At 31.5% G+C, this 24029-nt stretch overlaps 1 protein-coding gene across 1 annotated transcript; it reads right to left on the bottom strand.

The window, feature by feature from the left end:
* Window positions 1-3128: 3128 nt before the first annotated feature.
* Window positions 3129-4272, bottom strand: LOC107619029 (lectin). Its single transcript, XM_016321234.3, has one exon. It carries the CDS (start codon window positions 4151-4153, stop codon window positions 3281-3283), a length of 873 nt encoding a protein of 290 aa, XP_016176720.1. The 5' UTR covers window positions 4154-4272; the 3' UTR covers window positions 3129-3280.
* Between the last annotated feature and the right edge of the window lie 19757 nt (window positions 4273-24029).

A 24029-nucleotide genomic window follows, 5' to 3' on the forward strand; every position in this document is an offset into this window, starting at 1 on the left:
TCTCACCCACTTCTAGAAGGGAGATCTCAACAACCCTAAGATAAAGGGATAGTTATCCACCACCAATAGTGGAACTACTCCAACGGTGGTTATTGGCTCATCACCTATAAATACCCTGACACCCCTCAAGTATTCTTAAGTTCCAATACATTACAAACCTACTTACCCCTTGCTAACTTAGGCATCGGAGTGTCTTTGCAGGTACTCCCCCACCCATTCTTTCATATACACAACTCGGACGGCGGTTCCCAGGTGTAAAGCAAGTTGGAGACCACCTTCCTCTAGCGTTTGGGCCTCTCATTCAAGCCCAACCATCCGATTTTAGGTAAGCCCCGGAACATTGGCACCGTTGCCGGGGAACCTGGAAGATCAACTCATAATGGCGGACGACCAGAACGAGGACGGACATACTGCATCGGAGTCTGAGCAAGAGCATCAAGATGCGGTCAACAACAACAGAGCAATAATATCTCTGCAAGGAGCAGACAAACAACATAGAGAAGGTCCCTCAGGCATTGAAGACTCAAGAAGAATCTCCTCTGAGGTACACGAACCAGATAAGGAGGGACAACCCTACTCTGCCGATCTCATGGGACTGCTACATGGCCACCAAGGACGCCTAGAACAGCTGGAACAAGAGCTAGAACGACAGCACGAAGCGCAAAAAAACCTAAGGAGAGAAGTTGAGCAACGAAGAGAGCTTGAAGAAAAATGCTTAAGGCTAGAATCCAACCTCCGAGATAGGAATTCTCGCGCTGATCGAGAAGACACCCCATTGGGAGGAGAAGATCCGTTCAGTGAAGATATCATGAGGGCTAAGGTTCCCAGAAACTTTAAAAGCCCTGACATGGATCTGTATGACAGAACCACAGACCCAAAACACCACCTCAGCAACTTCAAAAGTCGAATGTACTTAGCCGACGCCTCAAATGCTACTCGCTGCAAAGCCTTTCCGACTACTTTAACAAAGGCGGTGATGAAGTGGTTTGACAGTCTCCCCCCCAGGTTGGTAACTAGCTTTGATAACCTCTCGCGTAAGTTCCTTACACGCTTTTTAATTCAGAAAGACAAAGTCAAGCATGTACCGAGCCTACTAGTAGTAAAATAGGAGGTTGGAGAACTCCTGAGAGACTACATGGAAAGGTTCAACAAGGCATGCTTAGAAATTCAAGACCTCCCCACTGAGGCAGTGATAATGGGCCTTATAAATGGACTTCGAGAAGGACCTTTCTCTTAGTCCATCTCTAAGAGGCACCTGACCTCTTTGAGCGATATACAAGAAAGAGCTGAAAAGTACATCAACATGGAGGAAAACGCCAGACTACGTGAACCAAGCTGGCAATCGGGTGGTAGCTCATCTGATCTCACACCCGACAATAGTTCCTCCCTTCTGTATTTCATTCTTTTCACTGCATAGCATCTTCTCTCTCTCTCTCTCTCTCTCTAAGATAGTAGTGGTGTCCTCCATTATCTCCATTTACGCCTTGTCTCTTTTTCTTTCTTTTTTTTCGGTTTGGTCTTTCTCACTTTTGGATCTTTCAACAGCGGCAATGGTAACTATGGTTCCTGTAGCCATTGCCCTCCTCTCTTTTCTCTACCTCAATCTATATTTCATGAAGTTGTTGGAAAAGAGGTTTGCAATTCGCTCTCAGATGAGATAAAGGAGATTTGTGATTTATATGAGAAAGAGGATGGGCTCGTTGGTAGTGATTGGAGGAAAATAAAATAGTATGATAGTGATAGTAAAGAGAAATAGGTGGTAATGGCGGCAGTGATGGTGGTAGTTGGGGACGAGTGATTGTGAGAAAGAATTTGGATGATGGTGGAGTTTGGAATTAGTGTGGTGGAGTAAAATTTGAATTTAAGATTAGGTTAGATTAGAGGGTAGTTTACGAATTTTAAATAATTTTTTAAGGTTTGATAGTTTTGTTAGCGAAATTTCATCTTTCATGCACTACAAGAAAAATGCTGAATACTGTCAGATTTAGCGTCAGACATTAGCAGTGGATTTACTGGCGGATTTAGCAATAAATTCGTCGGATAAAAAGATTATCGTCGGATTCATTTTTTTACTGTAATAATTGGAGGAAGAAAAAAAAAAGATAAAATGGCGTGATCATTACCTTCGGATTATCCGAATTAGTGCAATGCTGCATTTTGGTCATTCGCAAAGTATTACTGCTGAACTACTCTCTCTCTCTCTCTCTCTCTCTCTCTCTCTCTCTCTCTCTCTCTCTCTCTCTCTCTCTCTCTCTCTCTCTCTCTCTCTCTCTCTCTGCCAGCTTCGGCCACCACCAACAACGTTCAAAGACTGTGTGGACACCATGTGTCGTGTCGATCGTTCTATCACCGCCGTTTTTCGTCGCCGCCGCCACTGCTGCATGAAAATTTTGATGCACAACATAAAAATATTAATGCACAACACATAAATTTGATAAGTAGCACATAAATTTTTGAAAAACCACATGCACATAACATTATTATTGTCCAACTAGCAAACAATTCATGCCTCAAAGACATTTTAAAGCACAACATAAAAATATTGGTCCACAATACGTAAATTTTTAAAAGATCATTTATTCATAATACAAAAAATTTTGGTGCACAATACATAAATTTAAAGACCATATATCCATAACATTGACTCAATCAACCAACAAAATACATATATTATATGCAAAAATTTATATACTCTATGCACAAAATTTTATGTTATATTAATAAATTATGTGCTATGTACAAAACTTTGGTATAATCAATAAATTTCTATACTCTTCAAGAAAAAAATCATCCGCCAAAGAAGAACCAAATGAAAAAGCATGTGATGCATGTGCGCATTTTTTTTTTCTTTGACATTCTGCCAACTTAATTGAATTTAGCTATAAAAAAATTTGTAGGTGTAACATCATTAAAATTTTAAATACTAAATCATAAATATTTAATTCTAAATTCAAAATCATAAATCTAAACATTAAAATTAACAAATATTAGTTAACAAAAAATTAATTCTCTAAACTTTTTTTTTTATATTTCTCCTAAAAAATCGTATATACCTCTATTTTCTTTTCTTTTCTTTTCCTTGACATGTGTCACTTTTTCTAACGAAACGAAAACAACAGAAAAGTACAAAAATCGAAATGCATCTTATTAGGAAGAGTTCATTGTTCATGGATATATTACATAGAAGGCAGAAACACCACAAGCACAGTGCAGTATTCACATACACAATGGACTACATGTACTTGTCCTTATTATTATTATGTAGCGTCATGCCCAATCATTACACAACACTTGCAATACCACCTTTCTCAACCTTGAAGCTTTTCCCTAAAATTGAACCAAAAGACCAAGATATTATGTTATTAATTTGTGAGTACTGTCCAGTGGCACCAGAGAACCCTACCCTAACTTGTTCAGGAAGAACAGTGGTCAAATCTATGTCATGAGTGAAGTCAACGTTGTAACCATTAGGGTAAGAAGCAAAAACTCTAAGAGTCTTGGCATAGGGATCATAGAATATTGTTACCGCCACCGGTTCTCCATTTTGAAAGTCCCATTCAGCGGTAACTTCCGACTTAATAGAGTTCACATCAATTCCGATGTGTTTGTAATCGGGATCCCCGAGATTGAGATTAGGGTACGTATCAAATTCAACAGCAACAACTTTGTCAGATGTGGATTTAAAACCAACGAGCTCTTTGCGCGTGTTGTTGAGCGCATTCGAGGCGCTAAAGAGGCCAAGGTAGCCACCACCGGAGTTAGGAGGGATAGTAGTATCCGGCGAAGCGAGGAAGAAGGTAAGGCCGTCACCCGGGGTATCAGAAGGTGAAGAAATGAGGAAGATAAAGGAGGTGAATATGGACGCTACTGCTCCGGTGGATTTATCGTAGAGCGAAATGGGTTCGGAGTACAAGGCTCGGCCGACGCTACCTCCTTGTGGGACGCCACTGCTGTCAACCCTAGTGAGTTGCAAGGCTCCGTTGCTTGAAACGGAAGCGTCACCTTGGATGATGAGATTCTCGTTATTTTGATCGAACCTGTCGAAGAGGAAAGTGGTGACATCCACTGAGTTCACACTGTGGAGTAGGATGAGGAAGATGGCCATGGAGGCAAGAAGGGGAAGGTATAAGGGTATTTTGGAGTTAGACGCCATGGCTGGTACGTATAAAGTGGAAATGAGTATAACACCGCAGAATAAGTTATGTTTAGTGTGGGTTAAGTTTAGTGCTAATTTATTGGGTATATATAGAGTGGGTGACGGTAGGTTCAAGGCGCATGATGCATGCAAAACTTTACTTCTGTAAATATAAAAAAGGAAAAGTAGGAGGAGAAAATGAGTTTAATGTATAATGAGTATAATAGAGCTAAAAAAATTAAAATAAGATGATAATTAATTTTAAATAATTTTGTCGTTTAAATTAAAAAAAAAAAATTTGTAAATGGTGTGCAGTTACGTATATAGACATACGACGGTAACTTTTTTTTTTTTGTATGTAATTTTCGTTCTGCATCGCCTTTTTACTTTTGCCCATTCTCTTTCTATCACTCTGGTCTGTCGCTACCAGGAACACCAGTTATCACTGTCCAGAACACCAGCCGACGCCGCCTAGTTTTTTGCCGACAACACCCAGTCTCTCTGTGTTCTGCTTGCGCGCGTAGCAATGGGAGATCGCACCGCATAACCCTGTGTGTTCTCGTTACTGTTGCCCACCCGCTGCCGGCCGTGCAGGCCCACCGTAGCCGCCGCTTCCCGTCGCGTCGTTCCAGACGCACGTTATACTCGTACTATATATTCACAATCAATGAATATACAGAATCAAAGATAGAGATGACAAAAAATTTGTTGGTCTATAGCTTTGGTTGCTATATATCTACATATCCACAATCAATGAAGATACAGAATTTTTAACTCTCTTTTCTTTTTTCTTTAACACTTCTGATTTAATTATACTCTCTTTCACAATCTAGTCGCCGTCGACTTTTTCCACCCTACAAATATGCTGGATGCTCAATTCACTAAGTATGTAGATGGTTATTTTAATTCTTAATTGGATGGTTATTTTTGTTCGATTCAATTTAAGTATATACAATTAACAAATGCTGGATGGTCATTTCATTAGGTAGCCAGATAATTATTTTAATAATTACGTGAATGGTTGTTTGATGACGATCCCGCAACGGTGACGGGAGAGGGGCTACAAGGGTGGCTGCCGGATGAAAAAGAAGAGTGATTTGGGGTAAAAACTTTTTGTAATTTAGGATTTGGGTGGTTATTTCTGAAATAATTGAATGGGAGTTTTTAGATTTAGGGTAATTTGTGGAGTGATTTTTATTTTTTATTCCTATTAGGCTAAATAACTAGTTTATTGTACACATTGTCAAGATTTTTCATTGCCTTTCTAGTTGAGTTGGAAAAAAAAATGTTCGGTGGATAGTAAAAATTAATTATTAAATTAATTATTATATATTTATATATGTAATATAATTTATTTTTAATATACATTTTATATTTTAATGTGTATTTTATATTAATAAATAATTTTAATGATTGATTTTAATGTATATTTAATATAATTGTAAATATATAATATTAAAAAATATTGTGTATTTTAGAAATTCTAATAGCCGTTAATATATGCGTGTAAGTGATTGTAGTGAATTTTAGGAATTTTAATAGTCGTTAATAAATTTATTGGTATTTATTATTTTTAAAAAATGAATATAACGTGATTCAACAATAGTTTAATCTATATAATATTCAAAGTATATAAAATATTATTATAATATAAATCAACAAAATTTATTATTAATTATATAAGTGATATATTGGTACTGTTTTGTTGCAATGCATGGTGTCCGATCACATCATATGGATAAGATTTCTTCTTAGCAAAAATTATTGTTGCTCTTGCACATACATGTCAATTAACAATTGAAATTACAAGTCACCCCAGAGCCAATGATTCACCTCTTAATTCCCACATGTTTCACGCAAGGAAGAAGACGGCGGTTGTATAATTTTTCATATGAAATTTTTTATTTTTATATTTTTGGGGGGAGGAGCGGGGGTGTTAATGACCTTCCCAAATTAATAATTTTACATGTGAAATTTTTTATTTTTGTACTTTAGTCCTCTCTTAATTTTTTTTAGCCTCTTAATTTTTATATTTTAGACTTAGATTATGAATGTTTTTATCTACGGTTCCGCTACGTTACCAACAACATATCTATCAACTTCTGCCAACTCTTATTTATAATTGTGTTTTATGGAAGTGTGTTCGTGGATGTGTCTAATAAAAATATCTTTTTTATAACTGTGTTTAATAGAAGTGTCTTTATAGATATATTTTCTAGATGTGTCTCTTTATATATATATTTAAAATATATATATTAATTATTAGACACATCGATGAACACACTTTCATGAAATACAATTATAAATAAGAATTGACAGAAGTTAACAGATAATATATTGGTACCCTATACTTTTCCTTTTATCTATTATCTTATCTTATTATTTATACTAATGTGATAGTATACTAATAAGACCCAATATATATATAATACATAATGAGATTTAAAATCTAAAGTAGATCATCCAATTACTTCATAAACATATTAAATAAATATTATAATTAGATCTAAATATTCAATCTGTATTAAAAAAGGCAAAAATTATCAATAGAATCCCAATACAAGAAATTCTTACATGTTTATCTTGTTGTTCTATGGGCAACAAGTGAGAGTGTATTGAGAATTTAGAAGTTACTCAAATTGATTGGGATGATGAACGAAATTGATTATATTAAAAGGGGCTTTTCATCGTTGATTAATATAATGGACAAATCGTTAGATATATATCATTCTTTTATTTCTATTAACGGTTTAAATTTTAGAATAAATAATTTTATAATACGATATTAAAAAATTTTATAATTAAGATGTCTAAAATTTGATCTTTGTATATAGTAATTTTTGTTAGAGATATAATTTTTTTTGTATTAGTTTAACCTTTTAAAAAAAATAATTTCATGACACGATATCAGAATTTTTATAATAAAAAAGATCTAGATTTCGATCTTTATTATTTCCCTCTAAAAAAAATAGCACAAAATGAATAATAAAAAGAAAGTCTATACAAAAATTTAAATAAAACTCAAAAAAATTATTGTTTAAAGAGATATGCTAAAAAATCTAGAATTATTTTCTTATTATTATACCGACTTACATAACATTCAGGTATATTTTTTTTTTCTTTTTCTTTTTTGGACTACATTCGCTGGTATATATCTGGTCCAATTGTTAACAATCAATAATGTATGATTCGATACAATATTTCACTACGAACAATAGACACCACCAATAAAATTTATTATTTTTTTATTAACTTTTGATAAATATTAAAAAATAATTTTTAAATTTTAAATTTTAATAATATAAAAATAAAACATCAACTTAAAATATTGGTTAATATTAAAAAATATTAATTTCTAATAAATTTCTTTCACAAATTATATATAAGTAAAATAAAAAAGATGTGGTTTTTGCTTTGCACGCCACTATTATTTTTGTTTATAAAATTTGGTTTTAATTTATTCATAATTAACTAAACATTTATAATTAATACTTATTTAATCAAAATATTTACTTAATTGAAATATAATAAGCATTATACATGTATTATAATAAAAGTTTTTTATTATTATAAAATATAATTCATTCTCAAATTATTTAAATAATATATCTATTAAATAGAATTTAATAATCTAAAACGATAAAATAATATTTAAAATTTATGTAGTTTTTGTTTTATATTTTAAAAAATATAAGGTAATTTATTGTCAATTCAATTAAACACCTTCATTTAAAAAAATATCTTTTAAAGGAAAAAAAATCTCAATCCCTATTGAATTTATAATTTTCATAACGTACGAATTTGTTATTTTGATTTAAATTAAATTTAAAATTTTTTTATTTTATCATTTTGTTCATTCACTTAAAAAGAGCATAATTTCTCAAATTGTATATGCTGCTAAATAGTCATTAAAAAAAATATTCATCATTCATATAATCACAAATTTGACTCTTTATGATAATATTACTAGTAAAAAAATCTTTCAACTATAATTGTCAAAATCAAAGCGAATTTTAAAAGAAAAAACACTAACTAAACATATCCTTTCTAATTTAAAAAAAAAAAAACACACACACACAAATCCAATTTAAGTTTGATTATTGATATTTAGATTGATTAAATATTTTATAAAAAGTTATCAAATTAATTATTAGGTGCCAAAAACTGCACACACAAAAAAAAAAGGAAAAGATAAAATCGAAGTAACTAAATTACCTTTTCATTATCTTGAATACTTCCAATCCGCTTCCACACTTGAAGACTCTGCTGGCTTCACTGCTGCTTTCTACTCCTCACAAAGGAGAGAGCATGATGACGCTATGTTAGACTACAGCTCACCATGCCAGTTGTTGGTGTAGCACGCCTAGCCTCCGCCATCTCCACTACAGCTCACTATGCCAGTCGTTGCCGTATTTTCTGATTCTGCTGATATCTTTGACTGTCGCTACTACTGCTACCGTGCTAAACGTCCGTCGTTCAGTTCTGCAAAGATCTCTCCTTTTCCTCTCCTCTCCTCGGATTCCTGGCTCATTCTTCTGAAGTTTTGCGTGCATAACTCTAGGTTTTTGTGTCAACCCCAACTCTCAGGTTGGTTGATTTTAAAACCCAGATTCTTCTTCTTATTTGTTCTGTTGCCTGAAGAGCGATTACCTTCCTGTAAGTTCTATTGTTAGATTACAAAAGATATATTTGCTGCTTCGCCTCGTTTCAAATTAGCATTCTTTAGGCTCCATTAAAATCAAGGAGAGGATATGTAACTTGAGAGAAGGGGTAGCAGCAACGACAATAACACGTTTTGCAATTAGGATTTGGAGAGAAAGCCTATTTTTGCGTTTATTTATTTAATTTCTTTTTTATTCAGTAATAGTTACCAACAAAGCTCTGCCATAGTGGATACTACCCTCCAGGTGTGTAACAGCATTACCAAAATATTAATCAATTTGATGGTAGGATAATATTGATACAAGTTAGAAATGTTAGAGATATAAATAGAACGTTTTAAACGTTAGGGATAATTTTGAAACTTATCCCAAATGTTGTGGATAAAAATAATACTTTAAATAAAATACCATGTTCAGTTTGGTATTGTGTTTTGGATTGTAGATGTGGAATTTTCAATTGACTCTCATTCAATTCATCCTTTCACCAAATATGCTTAAATTCAATAAGCAAATCTGAAATATTAATTTAAGACAATTATTATTAGTAAAAATTTTAATTTTAATTATTTTTGTGTGTTTTTTTTATTTGTCTTATATTGATATTTTTTTTAGAGTTCACCAAATATCAAATTCTACACTTTTTAGATATAAAATTTTTTATACCATATCATAAAATTATTTCTCTTAAAAGTTTATACTGATAGGATGAGGTATATGGTTAGTTATATTTTTAATATTATTAAATATATTAGGTGTACACTAATATTAGCCACTAGTATAAAACATATATTAAAATATAAATATACATTAAAAATAAACTAAATATGACATGTAGTTATATACAAATATATTGGTGATTGATTTCACTTTAATATATATTATAGGTTAATTGGTAATGTAACTTTTTTATCTTATATTATAGTTTCCACTACAACACTTCCGGTAGTTAGCGGCGGTTAAGTAACCGCTCCAAAATAGGTCGTGGGTAAATAGTTAGTAGCGGTTTCTGTTAATCATTGGAATAATCGCTGCGAAATTAGCGTTCAATTTTGCGTTGGTTTTACCCGTTAGCATAGTTGGTAACAAAAATGCCTTTCATTTTAGCGACGGTTTGTGACTGCTGCTAAATAACACGTACATAAAAAACTAAAAATGACATATATTTTGCGGCGGTTATAAACCGCCGCCAAATTCAATTTTCCAATTTCTTTTTTATTATTTTGCCTCTTTTATTTTGTCTATTTTTTTTACTTTAATTTATTAGAACGTAATTAAAATAAAAAACTTTTAATCAAATAGAAAAACAAAATACCATAAAGAACATAAATATATATACGCAAAAATAATATATATAATAAAATTGTCATAAGTGCATCATTCTTTATAAATTAAAATGAGGTAATGTTAGAAAAATAAACATTAAACACTAAAACAAATTAAATTCAATAGTATCTATTTTAGTTGACTTAAACTCATTATTTTTGTTGGAGATCATGATTGCCAAAAGAAGATGGCCTTGCGCGCGATGAAGTCAGTGTACTCCCCAAAGAATCCAGCTCTGCAGCAACCTCAAGTGGCAAATTGTCTCCTTGTTGTCGGATTAGATATCTCAAAAGATTGTTCATCGTTTGTCTCTTTGCCTTCTCTTCTACTATCTCAACCTTTAATTCTGCAATTGTCCTTTGATACTCTTCAATTTGCACACAAAAATCCGACTGTTGTGTAGTACTGTTACCAAAAACTTGGGTGGGACGACATGGTGCAACACCTAAGGCACGAACTCGTCCTAGGTACTCCTTTTCAAGTATTTGTACAAGCGAATTATTTTATGAAAGCTGCTTGGAGAATTCATCTTGACTCTCATTATTCGCAATTGCTTCCTACAGATATACCAGAATTTGGGTTATAATGATTTAAAATTAGCATGATAATACAGTAAGAAAAGGTGAAAATTTTAAAACATTACTTATACCAACAACACGCACATTGACATGGATATACGAGCCATTTTTTTATGAATCATGGTCCACAACTCTCCTCTACTAATGGGATTTCCTCGTACGTTCTCCTATAACATTGATGTTGACATAATCATATAAATAACAACACTATATTTACGAAAATGAAGCAAAATCTTAAAGCAAATAATTATTTATTATCTCTTCGTCTTTTCGTCTTGCCAATATTTTGGAGCTCCCAAATGTAAATTTGCTTCAAACGATTTAAAGCATTTTGTTTATACTTTTTCTATGAACAAATAAAGAAACTAACACAAGTGAGACTGGGCTGAATATTATAAAATTTAAAGAGACTTTTACGTAGACATACATATGTTTTAGGAGAAATAATACAAAATACCATTTGTTACCTTTGTTTCTTCCTTCAAGCGATATTCAAGGAACCATTTTCAGTGATTTTCTTCTATTTCTGATGGGCATTGCTTTACATTTTCCTCAAGAGTCTTTGTTTTATTGTAAAAATTATGATACAAGTTGTGTCTTGTATCCTTCCAGTTCTTTTCTATCCTTTGCATAATTTTCTGCTTTATTTTTCCTCCAGCGTCGTCCTCATAATGAAAGACCTGCTACAATTATTTGCCATTACCAGTAACCAAAACCAATCAACAAACATAAGACTATGATAATGTAAAGAATATCAACAACAAAAAAAGGGTACTTTAAAATGAAAAAGTATAAGAATATAAGATGTATGTTGTATGCATGTTCCTTATTAGCGTTGTTCACGTTCTTCCAACTCTCTTCACAGATGAAAAACTGGGAATAGTCAGCACCCAAACTCCCTAAGAAACTACTTAATAATCCAGTTGTTTGACCAATTGGTTGCAACTATTTATTAAAAAGGAGTATGATCTTTGTATTTGGAGGAAGTGCTATAGCCTCCTTGATGCTCAGTTTAGACCCTTTTGTGATGCCATCCTCTAAGAAATATATAAAAAAAATTGTAAGATAATCGTTGCACAAAAGAAAAATAGAAATAAAGGACTTTAAAAATAAATATTAACAAAAATAGCAGGAAAAAAGTTTGCCAATGACAATAACTTTCCATCTGTATCTTTGTTTGTTGTCGTTGTTTCGACCTTCGACTTCTTGGGCAGCAAACAAGTCGTCAATGTGGTCATCAAACGACTCAACTTCATCCGCCTCCGGGTCGTAATCTTCAACCTCTGAAGGTTATCGGCCACTTCATCGCGATGTCAAGTCTCTGTGTGTTTTGTGCGAGTTTGAGGGTCATCACTTGTACTTGACAGCGCAAGGCGTCTATCATTGCGCGGTGCACGAATTGGTTCATTAATACGAGATGTTGGAGCACTATATTAGCTGAGGACGAAAATGGAGGAGCTCTATCACGTGGTTGCTCACGTGATATCTGAGCTCTTTTAGGTATTATTCCAACCTTAAGGCAAGATAAAATAATTTAGAATGATATTGAACAAAAAGAACTAATTTAGAATTATAATTGAATTCACAAACTAATAATTTTCCACGAAAAAGTTACAAAATGGCTCAATGATATAATTAAAGGCTACATAATTTTAACATAAGCTTATGTGGAAAAATGTTAACAACGATCACTCACCATAATATTCTCTTCGGCATTAATTCTGACATCTTTTTGGGGTTCTTGTATAATGTTATACCATGATCTTTTAGACATTTTTACAAATCTTGACAGAAAATAATATTATAAGACAAATATTAACAAAACAACAATTAAAAAAATATTAAAATAAATAGAAAATAAAAATTACAAATCAATATAAGGAAGAAAAAACATTCAAAAGCTTAATAATTAGACCCAATGGTTATAAGGAGTGCACATTGCCAACCACATTCTTTTTTTTAGCTTTTACCCTTGGTTCCATTGAGTACAAATTTGTTAATAATATGTATATATATATATATATATATATACCTCATATCAGATCACTTCCTATATACACAAAGACAAGAATCGAGAAGAAACTAAAACATAATTAGTCGTTATTGAGTTTCGTTAAACTAATTCTGTAACAACTCTGAGTATATCTACTGTGTGAACTTTATATTTTTTCGGATGGGACTTGATATACGATTTTATTTCAAATTGTCCCATATACTTATGTTTGTTATTTCTAAGATTTGAAGCTGAAGTTTTTTTGAATAATATATTGACCATCTTAAGTAGTTTTTATGTTTAAATATTATTACTATTATTATTATTTAATAAAAAATGAATAAAAAATTAAAAAGTCTATCAATATATTCATTTCTATAATGTGTTTTTAGATGTTATAAAATATTATTGTGTTTGAGTAATGTTTGATCTAAGTAAGTGTAAATTGTTTTGGGTCCAAAATGTATATAATTTTGGTGTAGGCAAAATCAGTCAATTCATACAGCATCTTTTATTATCTCGTTGGAAAGTTATAAAACATATTGTTAAATACTTGCAAGAAACTAAGAATTTTGGTTGACTCTTCAATAAGTGTGATGATTATAGCTTTATGGATTTTTTAGTGTGGACTAGGCTGCTAATTTTAAAGATTGAAACCTTTTATCTGGTTTTTGTATATTCTTTGACACTAATCTAATTTTTTGGTGCTACAGCAAACAAATCACAATCTTTAGATTCTCTACAGAAGTAGAATTCAGAAGTTTGGCTATGTATGAAGCTAAGTTTGTGTAACTGCAGAATTTTCTCCAAGAACTAAAGATTAATCTGCATATAGCACCTATAATCTTGTTTGATACTATGAATACTATAATATTGATAACAAATTCAGTATTGTATGGAAAGACCAAACAATCTCAATTAGACATGCAGTCAAAACAAAATATAAAAAAAAAACAGCTCAATAGAGTACATATACTAGGAATAGATCCTGATATTCTAACAAAATCATTGAATATAGCTTCTTTTAAAAGATTGGGATGCAAACTCAAAGTGGTTCCAAAACCTCTCTTATGTTTGAGGGGGATAGATATAATGGAAAACAAACTATCACTTTAGTTAGTTGTGTTATAAGTGTACAATTTCTGTTATAGGTAGTTAGAGGGGTTGAAAATTTATCCTTCATCTTTCTTGAGCTTCTCTTGTTTATTCACTACCTATAAATATTGCTCTTTCTTTAGTTGTGAATGGCACTTACTTTGCAGTCTCAAATTCTATATTTTCATTTTTCATTTATTGTCTTCTTTTTTAAGAAACTACAACTTTAGCATTCTATTTTCTCTATAACTTTTAAGATTGTTTCAAACTTAAATTTTTGGTGAAATGTGATTTTGTGATATAATATCAAAATTTCAATAATAGAAAAGTTCAAAATTTGGTTTTTATTAAAACCTTTCAAAATAATAAGATAAAATCAGCACAAATTAAATTAAAAAAGAAAAGAAAGTCAATATATAAATACAAATTCAAAGAAAATTTATTTTCTAATTTTAAAATAGATTAATCTTATCTATTTATAAGTCCCATAAATCTTAACCTTCAAAATTACATAACTTTTTAAATCAAATTCTTATATTCTTACTTATAAATAATAATTATCATGATTAGTAATTAAATTATGTTCTAACTTTAAGTTTAATGTATATATTAAATAAAAAATATTTGAATTTTTATTTACATCAATTTTTGGCTAAATAATTTTAATATGGAATTTAGAGGTGAGCTTTACCTGGAAATGGAGATTTTTGGTGTATATACAGGTGGGTGGATGTTGTACTAGTGCAAGCACAACACGCAAGTAACGTGTTGACTCAGCACGCAGGCAACGAGTTGGACACATGTCCAAATCTTATGCAACACGGATGGTGCGTGTTGCCACGTGTCGCCAATCCCTTCAACACGCATGATGCATGATTCATACGTGTCACCAATGGTATGCAACATGCAACCTGCGTGCTGTACACGTGGCAGACGCTAGTTGGATGGCATTGCAACATGTGACATGCGAGCTGTGTCCTCTGCCTATAAAAATCAAAGCTCGTAACCATTTTGCTTCATTGTGAGAGAAGTTTTTTCCTCCAAGGTCACTACGATGGAGGGCACCGCAAATATAGCGGTTTACCACAACGGTGAGGTCATACGAAATACGTATAAAGGAGTGAGCTTTGCGTGCGAGAATATGTTTTCTTTTGTGGTTCCGTGCACTATAACGTTCGTGGAACTACAGTACGGGTTCTGTCAAAGCATAGAGGATGATACTTTAAAGAGGGTGAACATTCTTTACAGGAGTCTGGTTGTCATATTTGGCGGCCTAATACAGTTTGAGGTTATGCCAATCGTCAACGAAACAAGTATTCAACGGATGTTTCATATTCACCATCAAACTCAGGTGCAACACTCGAGGATTGAGTTATACGTTGAGTTTGAGCATATAGCTGCAGATGAGGTTCAACATGATACAGATGTGCAAGATGACAGAGTTGAGGCATACTTGGGAATGAACAATGATAGCGATGAGGAGTTCAAAGCTACTTACGAAGCCGGTGATGAGGACAAGGACTGCGATGGGGGAGTTGAGGCAGTGCCAGAAACTTTAGTGGCTCTAGCCACAGTTTGTCAACTGATGGACATTCCACCTTTTATGCGTAGCTTAGATCTTGACGCCATGCATACACCAGAATTTCCCGAATATGCAAACATAGGTACGTGAGCAGTGGGTAGTATGTTTACTTGATTTTCTTTTAGCGGATCGATGAGCGACAAATTTGTTTTCTTGTAGGTGTTGCTGATTCTGAGGTTGGAGAGTTTAGAATCAGAATGGAATACGCTTCAAGAAAATCAGTCGTTGCGGCAATTCAGAGTTATACTATCTCCAGAGGAATCGATAACGTTGTTTATGAATCCGAGTCACAGACATTCTATGCAAAGTGCAAGACTTATGGACGTCGGTGCGACTAGCTTATCCAAACCAGCTTGATACAAAAGAAAGCATGTTGAGAGATTCGGAGATACAACAGGAGGCACATGTGTTCCATGGGAACGATCTCACAGGATCACTCCAAGTTAGACCCGGACACAATTGCTGAGGCTATGAAGCCATTGGTTGAATCTAACCCATCTATAAAGGTCAAATCTATAATTGCGGAGGTCCAGGCAAGATTCAACTACACTATTAGTTACTGGAAGGCTTGGCTAGCAAAGCAGAAGTCGATAACTGATATGGCTTATGATGCCAGAGGGGGGACTGTGCATATCCGTACTGGCGCACCACTCGGTCTGCAGAAAGCCATTCGACACACTCAAATGACACTAATGGCCCCACCGTGTCACAGACATTAAGGTGTACGTGTAGTTCGGCAGGAATGATGATGCCGACATACGGCCTCCAGACAAACTGCAAAATATTTCGAGGGGCATTAGATTATTAATAATATCGTAAATTATAACAGAAAATCTCAAAACCCATACTCACCCCTTCCATAAAGCCAATTGCGTGCCTAATAGACTCCTGAGTCATAGCCATCCGTTTTCGGGTCCATGGATGATGACTCCATCTGCAACACAGAACATTATTCACATAGTTTGAATTACATCTTGATTGTAAACCATAAATAACATATAAGTCAAATTCCAATAAAATAATTACGGTTACCTGCATGCCACTAGTATCTCAGCTGACCCAAGCTGGTGTCGGGGAATGGGCGCTAGCCACGGCATACGCTCCCACGCCCAAGCAAACAACAAATCAAGTGGGCCATCTATCTCCTTAAAATCATACCATGATGCACGATACAGTGACCTGTAAAGGTGCGCAAGAGAAGTTGACCCCCAACTGTAACTGCCGATCTGATCAAAATTCTGTAGCAATGGTAGATACTTTGCATGGGCATATGTCGTCGACTTATCCACGAAGGGGGTGGTACCAGCAGACAGAAGATGTGATACCTAACATAGCTTATAACAGACTCCCATGTGTCCAAAGGGTGTGTGTCTCTAATATGGCGGACCCATGAAAGATTTATATAGCTCTTGGAGGAACTGCTCACTTGGGGTTCGCTGCCGAATATCGCGAGGCTCTTGGTGACCAAGAAGTCGTGACTGCTATCGGTCCAACCAGTCACAATCTCTCTGTCAATCGGTAGGCTGAATATGTATAACACGTCCTCAAGTGTCACTGTAACCTCACCTACTGGCATTACAAATGTATGTGTCTCCGGCCGCCACCTTTCAACAAGAGTAGCTAGCATCGCGGAATGCCCTCTGATCACTCCAACTCTCGAGAGCTGGTAGAATCTGGTGGTTCGTAAGGCTTGTTTAATATCCGGATGCCACGTCTCTGGCTGATTAAGCTTACGGAGCAGAAGATTCTTATTAGCCTAGTAAAGTTCAACCACAAAAGAAATTAATTTAATAAATAGCAAAAAAATAAATTAAAAACAGAAAATAAAATAAATAATACTTACAGAAAAATTATTATACTCACATTCATCTTGTTTATTAATTTCATTAATAAAGTCATTTTATTAATTCAAACATAACATAAAGTAAAAATAACATTAATTAAATAAATAATAAAATAATAACAACATACTAAGAACACAAAAATAGAAAAAAAAATAGCCTAACATTAATTTCGAAAAAAAATAACTTAACATTGATTTCGAAAATACCTTATCAATTCACTACAACTGCTCATAATAATATTTATGCAAATAATTACACTAATAATAATACAATTTAAATACAAAATTCTAAATTATTTCGGATTAACAATAGAATTTTCGATTAATAATAACATCATAATAGAATATCCAATAAAAAAATTGACAAATTTATCTTATTAAATAACTTCAATAAAAAAATTTTCTAAATTTATTAAATTACTTCAAATGCTAATAATAATATTAATCAAATAATTACACTAATAATAATACAATTTAAATACAAAATTCTATATTATTTTCGATTAATCATATTATTTTTTATTAATAATAACATCATAATAAAACGGCTAATAACAATATTAATCCAAAATAATTACACTAATAATAATACAACTTAAATACAAAATTTTAAATTAACAAAAATATTAAACTTACATAATTAGGCTGTCCCAAATAACTAACAATGTGATCTTCTGGAGACGTATAATCACGTACCATTTTTTCAATTAACACAATAATTAATCTCGCTCTCAATCTCAGAAAATATCACTCTCTTTCCTCTCAATAACTATCAAAATCCTCCACCCATAAACCCTCTCAACCCTCTCACCAAATCCTCCTTTCATGCAGAGAATGAACACCCCACCACCTTTTTAAAGCCTTCAACGAACCCAATTTTTTGCCTTCCCGAAGTATGATGTCGCGTGCATGGAGACCGCTCTGCCAAGTGGGCAACACGCAACTTCTGTGGTGCTAGGGAAGCGACACGTGGCGTGACGCATGGCTCTGGAATCTCTGCTACTGCAACACGCGGGTTTCGTGTTGGCTACATGCTCGAAACGTGGCTTGGAATTTCTACGACGGGGACATGGGAAACAAGCAAGGAATCCTTGCACAGTCAACACACTGGTTGCCTGGTGCATGGTGGCTCGACAAGTGGCGAATCTCTGCGCATCTTTGTTTCGAATTTCTGCAAAAGCTGAAGCAATTTTTTAAAAAGTTAACACGTTTATTGTGTGTTAAAACTGTGTTTTCTGATACTCCACATTTTTGCAAAGCACCTCCAACCCCAATGTTAAAGAAAAATGCTCATTTCCTTTCCATATATAAAATATTTTTTGTCAATTTTTTTATTTTTTTTAACTTTTTTATAGATACGATGTTATTAAAAATATCAATGCAACACTTTAGAAATTAAAGTATTGGTTGTTTACTTGTTTACAAATGAAATGTGCACTTGTATTTTTTATAAATAAAGTTAAAATATTTATTTATTGTACTATATTTTTTAAAAAAAATTTAAATACCTTGTGAATTTTTTTATTTTATATCATTATTTAATATTCATATAAATACCAAAAAAACATACAAACTTGTGTTATATAAATTAAATATATTCGTAAAAAATATTTAAAAGCATTTTAGACATAAATATTTAAAAATAGTATTTTTTTTTTGTTACACGGTACATAACCCTAATAATAAACATGTAACATGTTTATAGAAGATACTAAAATAGTCTATGATACGGGTGTCACGGTGTCCATGGTACATGCATCATTCACCATCTATGAATTCGCAGTGCAGTTTGGTTCGGTTTTATAGAGAAAAGTCATCCGATCCGATCGTTCAATTAAACTGCGGTTCGATTTGGTTCGATTTTTTTACCAAAACCATATGAATTGTTTGGTTCGGTTCGGTTTGTTCGGTTTTTCAAACATTAGAAAAATGTAAAAAATTATATCCATCTTTACCTAACAAAATTAAGCCATAATACAAACATATGAATCATAGTATGCAAAACTTAAGCTGTAAAGAAATTGACTAAATCATAGCAATAAGAATAAGGGTGGTGGAAAGCAACAACTATTATCAATCAATCACTACTTCTATACGATATTACCATGTATATATATCAGGTGATTTAAAACTCTGTCTTTCAAAAATTAAAACAACATAAATTAGAACACCAAATCACATTCAAATTAGATAATTAACCTGACTTAGAAAAATCAAGAAGCAAAAAGAAAAGCAAAAAGGGACTGAATCAGAAATAGAACCAAAATGAATAAAAAATACAACCAAACTAATTTCAAAAATTTTCATGTGGTGCACCAATTTCACAAATTCTTCCTCTTTCACCTTCTCCTTTCCTGTATTATCATTGAGTAAACAAAAAGTTCAGAATCAACCCTAAGTCAAATTACCCTAAATCAAAACAGAACAAAAAGTTCTAAATTAAAAAACAAAATCAAAATCAACAACTCAACCACAGAATCAAAAACAAGCCAACCAAGTGTTCACTACAAATTAGAATCAATAAGACTGAACTAGGATAAAAACAAATAGAATCAGAAAAAAAAAAACAAAACATGAGGCTTAGGGAAGAGCTTTCTATGTTAAGGACATCATCTAAGCTTGAACACTGAACAATACATTGAATAATGAATAGTTAACAACAGAACAACAATCAAAGCAATTTCAGTAAATCAACAACAAATAAAATAAACAATGAACAATAATCAGAAGTAATTTCAGTAAATCAACAAGAAATAAATTAAACAACGAAGAACAATCAGTAACAAATATACACTAAAATTATACATTGAACAACAAAACAAAATTAATAGCAATTACAAATACTTTGAAGTTAGAACAGAAATTATTCAAACAAAAGCATAAATTCAAACAAAATAAAATTATTAACCATTACCAGAAATTCAAACAAAAATACACTGAACATAAAAGTTAGAATAGAAATTATTCAAACAAAAATACACGTTGCTTCTGGGTGGCTAGTGAGGAGTTGGGTTTGCTGGTTCGCGGTGCTGGGAGGGGCTGAATGTCGCTGTTGGGTGGCTGATTCGGCGCTGCTGGGAGACGCTGATGGGAGGAGCTGGGAGGCGCTGGTTCGGCGGGATTGGGTGGGGCTGCAAGGCATTGGGAGGCAGGGTTGGGAGGAGTTGGGAGGGGCTGGGAGGAGGGATTAGGAGGGGCTGCGAGGTGTTGGGAGGCGGGGTTGGGGGAGGGTTGGGGTAATGGGGCTTCTTTCCTTTGAGAGTGTGGCTGCACTAGGTTAGGAGTTAGGAATGTTAGGGGATTAGGTTATCTGATGGGGGTGGGGTGGGGTAATGGTCTAATAGTTTTTTAAGGTTTTTTATTTGATCGGTTCGGTTCGGTTCAAGTTGTTAGTAGAAAAATCGAAAACCGAACCAAACCACAAAAAAATAGCAAAACATAATTTTTTCGATTTTTTTAATTTTTGATTTTTTCGATTCGGTTGATCGGTTTTGTTCAGTTCGGATTGATTTTGAACACCCCTATACACGGATACATAACCCTAATAATAAACATGTAACATGTTTATAGAAGATGCTAAAATAGTCTATGATACGGGTGTCATGGTGTCCTTGGTACATGCACCAGTCACCATCTACGAATTAAAGAGTCGTATTATTATTATTTACTAGTTTATTTTTTCATGCTTTATAAGGAGAGATTAAATTTAATTTAAATTATAAATATTATTAAATATTTTTATAAATTATATATACAATTATAAAAGTAGATTATATTTTATAATTTTATAATATTTATTTTCACAAATTTTTTGTCATTTTTATTTATAAATTAACTTATTTATTTTAATTATCTAAAATTACTAAAAATTTAGCTATTAAATTTTTTAATTACATAAAAATTACTTAATTTTGATTTTTTTTATATTCACAATAAAATGAATTTTTTTTGGTGACACAATAAAATGAATTAGTTCATATAACTAATTATTTTGAATAAATTATTTTTTTAATTTAAAAAAAATTATTTTAGATATTTAATTTTTCAAAATAAAAATTATAAATATATTTAATTATTTTAAATTAAAATTTAATTTTAGTATTTATTTATTATATTTATTAAAATTAGATCTTTTATATTTTACTTTAAGCTTTTAATTTTATCAAAAGAATTTTATGATTTAAAAAATATAATTATTAAATAAATTAACAAATTATCAATGTGGATACATTAAATTGAGTAGATTTTTCTTTCAAATAAAATATGTTAGTATTATTTATTATTTCAACCCATAATATAACATGTGGTGGTGAATTCAAGTAGAAAAGAAATAGCATATTAACAACTCTTTCATGTGTGTAAAATTTTTAGTTAAAATAAAATGGCAATGTAGTTTGTAACAAAATAAATAAAGTAACCATACATTTTATATCAAAAGTTAGATCCGATGTCAACAGAACAGGAGTAGAGATCGAGGTGAAGATGTCTCCGAACTCTTTGATCCTGAACCTTGACCTTCTTCCTTTCCTCGTCATCAATTTTCGCCATAAAAAATATTATCCTCATTTTTATTCTCTTGTGTTTCTCACAAAACCCTATTCTCTATCTTTTTTTGATCATTTCTATAAAAATTCTAATAAATTAAAAAAAAAATCATAAAAATATTGAAACAACTTACAAATACATATTTTTCAAAATTATAAATTAAGTAAAGTTTAATATCATGTTCAGAAAGGTAAAATAACACATCATAACATTTTAAGGATAATTAAATAAATTCACCTAATAATCCGAAGATGACGGGGATCCTCACTCAAGTCTACAGTTGTCTTTGGAAAAATTTATCTCCATTTCTATCTCTGCGAAAAAAATTCCGTCTTTAAAAATCAATTCCGAGCAATCCCTACAATGATTTTCGTGTCTCGAAAAATTTTGCCACACCTAATAAAAAAGAATAATATATTTTTTGTTTAAATTTTACAAATAATAGATGTTACATAAATCTACAATGCAAATGAATAATAATTAAAATAACCAAAAAATATACTAATAACGATCAATAAAAACATAAAATTTAAGTAAGAGTTGAAGTAAATCATTATGATAAAAGTAAAATAAAAAAAATACTATGTGTACACAAATAATTGGTTATCATGTATTTATGCATAAATACATACATATATTGTTAAATTCATTTTTAATATGTATTTTATATTCTCACATGTATGTATTCTATATGGATGACATAATTTGGTGACTGATTTTTTTATACACATAGCATAGTTGAATAAACAATTATAGAATGGATTTACTTAATTCAAGCAATTTGAATTATAAAAAATTCAATAAATAATAATTTAATTAATATTTTATAATTTTAATTGAACGTAAAAGAAATTATTTAAAAAGAAAATTATTATTATAAAGCTATCAAATATTTAACAATAAAAATATGTAACAAATCAGTTTCATATCAAATAAAAAAATTGAGATTGATGAACAATAAAAATAATAATTCTATTTTTTTAATAATCACATTAAAATATTACATATAATATAATTAGAAATAATTTGTATTCCTATTAATATAATATCTTTTATATTAAATTAAATAATTGTTAGAATTTATTGCTAGAATTAATTATTCAAAATTTGTTAAATTGGATTAATAAAAAAATATTACCAAAAACATGTTATTTTAGTATAAATTAATGGTAAAAATAATCCAATTTTAAGTATATTTAAAATTAATGGTTATTAAACTTGACACAAAATAACATTAGGTTTTATCTACATATAAAAATTATAAACAGAATCTAACTATTTGTAACTATTGCATTCAATTTTAATAACAACAAATTATTCTACACTACAAAAATAATCACTTTTAGCGGCCATTTATTTTGCTTTTAGCGGCAATAAAAATAGCCGCTAATACATTTACCGGCAATTTGACATTAGCCGTCTTATGCTTCGTCGCTAAAAGGTTTTAGTAGCCATTATAACATTTGCCGGTAAAGACTATTTTAATGGCCGCAAAAAGTATATAACTTTTAGCGGCCATTTTCTTGGCAATTTATATGGCCACTAAAAATAATTCTAAGATTGCAACATTGTTCACTTTTAGTTGCCATTACTATTGCCGCTAAAATCCATGTTACCGGCAATTTATATGGCCGCTAAAAAAATTCTAAAATTATAATATTATTCACTTTTAGCTGCCATTACTATTGCCGCTAAAATCTTAAAGACTTTTTTTTTAATTATACTCACTTTATTAGAACTAACAACCTATAATTTTTTTATAATAATAATAATAATAATGATAATGATAATGATAATGATAATGATAATTTGCATTTGAATTTTGATCAAGAAAATTTAAAACAAGCTTTCTATTAAAATGCTCTTTTTAACAAACTAGAGTATTAAAAACAGTATTTATCAATACATAATAGAGGTTTCTTCGTCATTTTATTGACTTTTAATACATTTTGCAAAAAATAAAAAAAAAGCCAAAATATGCTAATTCTTCTAGGCTAACAGTGCAACAAAGCCACCAACTATGAGTCCCACAGCAGTTATAGTGATGCCAATTCCTATAACACCATCTGCATATATAACATTGAAATTTCAGTTCAGTTAATGTTCCAATACTTATTTTAAAATTCATAAAACTATAAATACCATCCAAATATAAATTAAATTTGAAAAACAAGTCATACAATGTCAAAAGAAATATATATATATATATAGGAAGAGGGCGCACACTCAAAACTGAAGCAATGATTGAATTATATCTGAGTGAAGTAAACTAAT

The sequence above is a fragment of the Arachis ipaensis genome, chromosome B9 (genome assembly GCF_059453495.1).
Source record: "Arachis ipaensis isolate K30076 ecotype BB chromosome B9, ASM5945349v1, whole genome shotgun sequence".
Taxonomy (NCBI): Eukaryota; Viridiplantae; Streptophyta; class Magnoliopsida; order Fabales; family Fabaceae; genus Arachis; species Arachis ipaensis.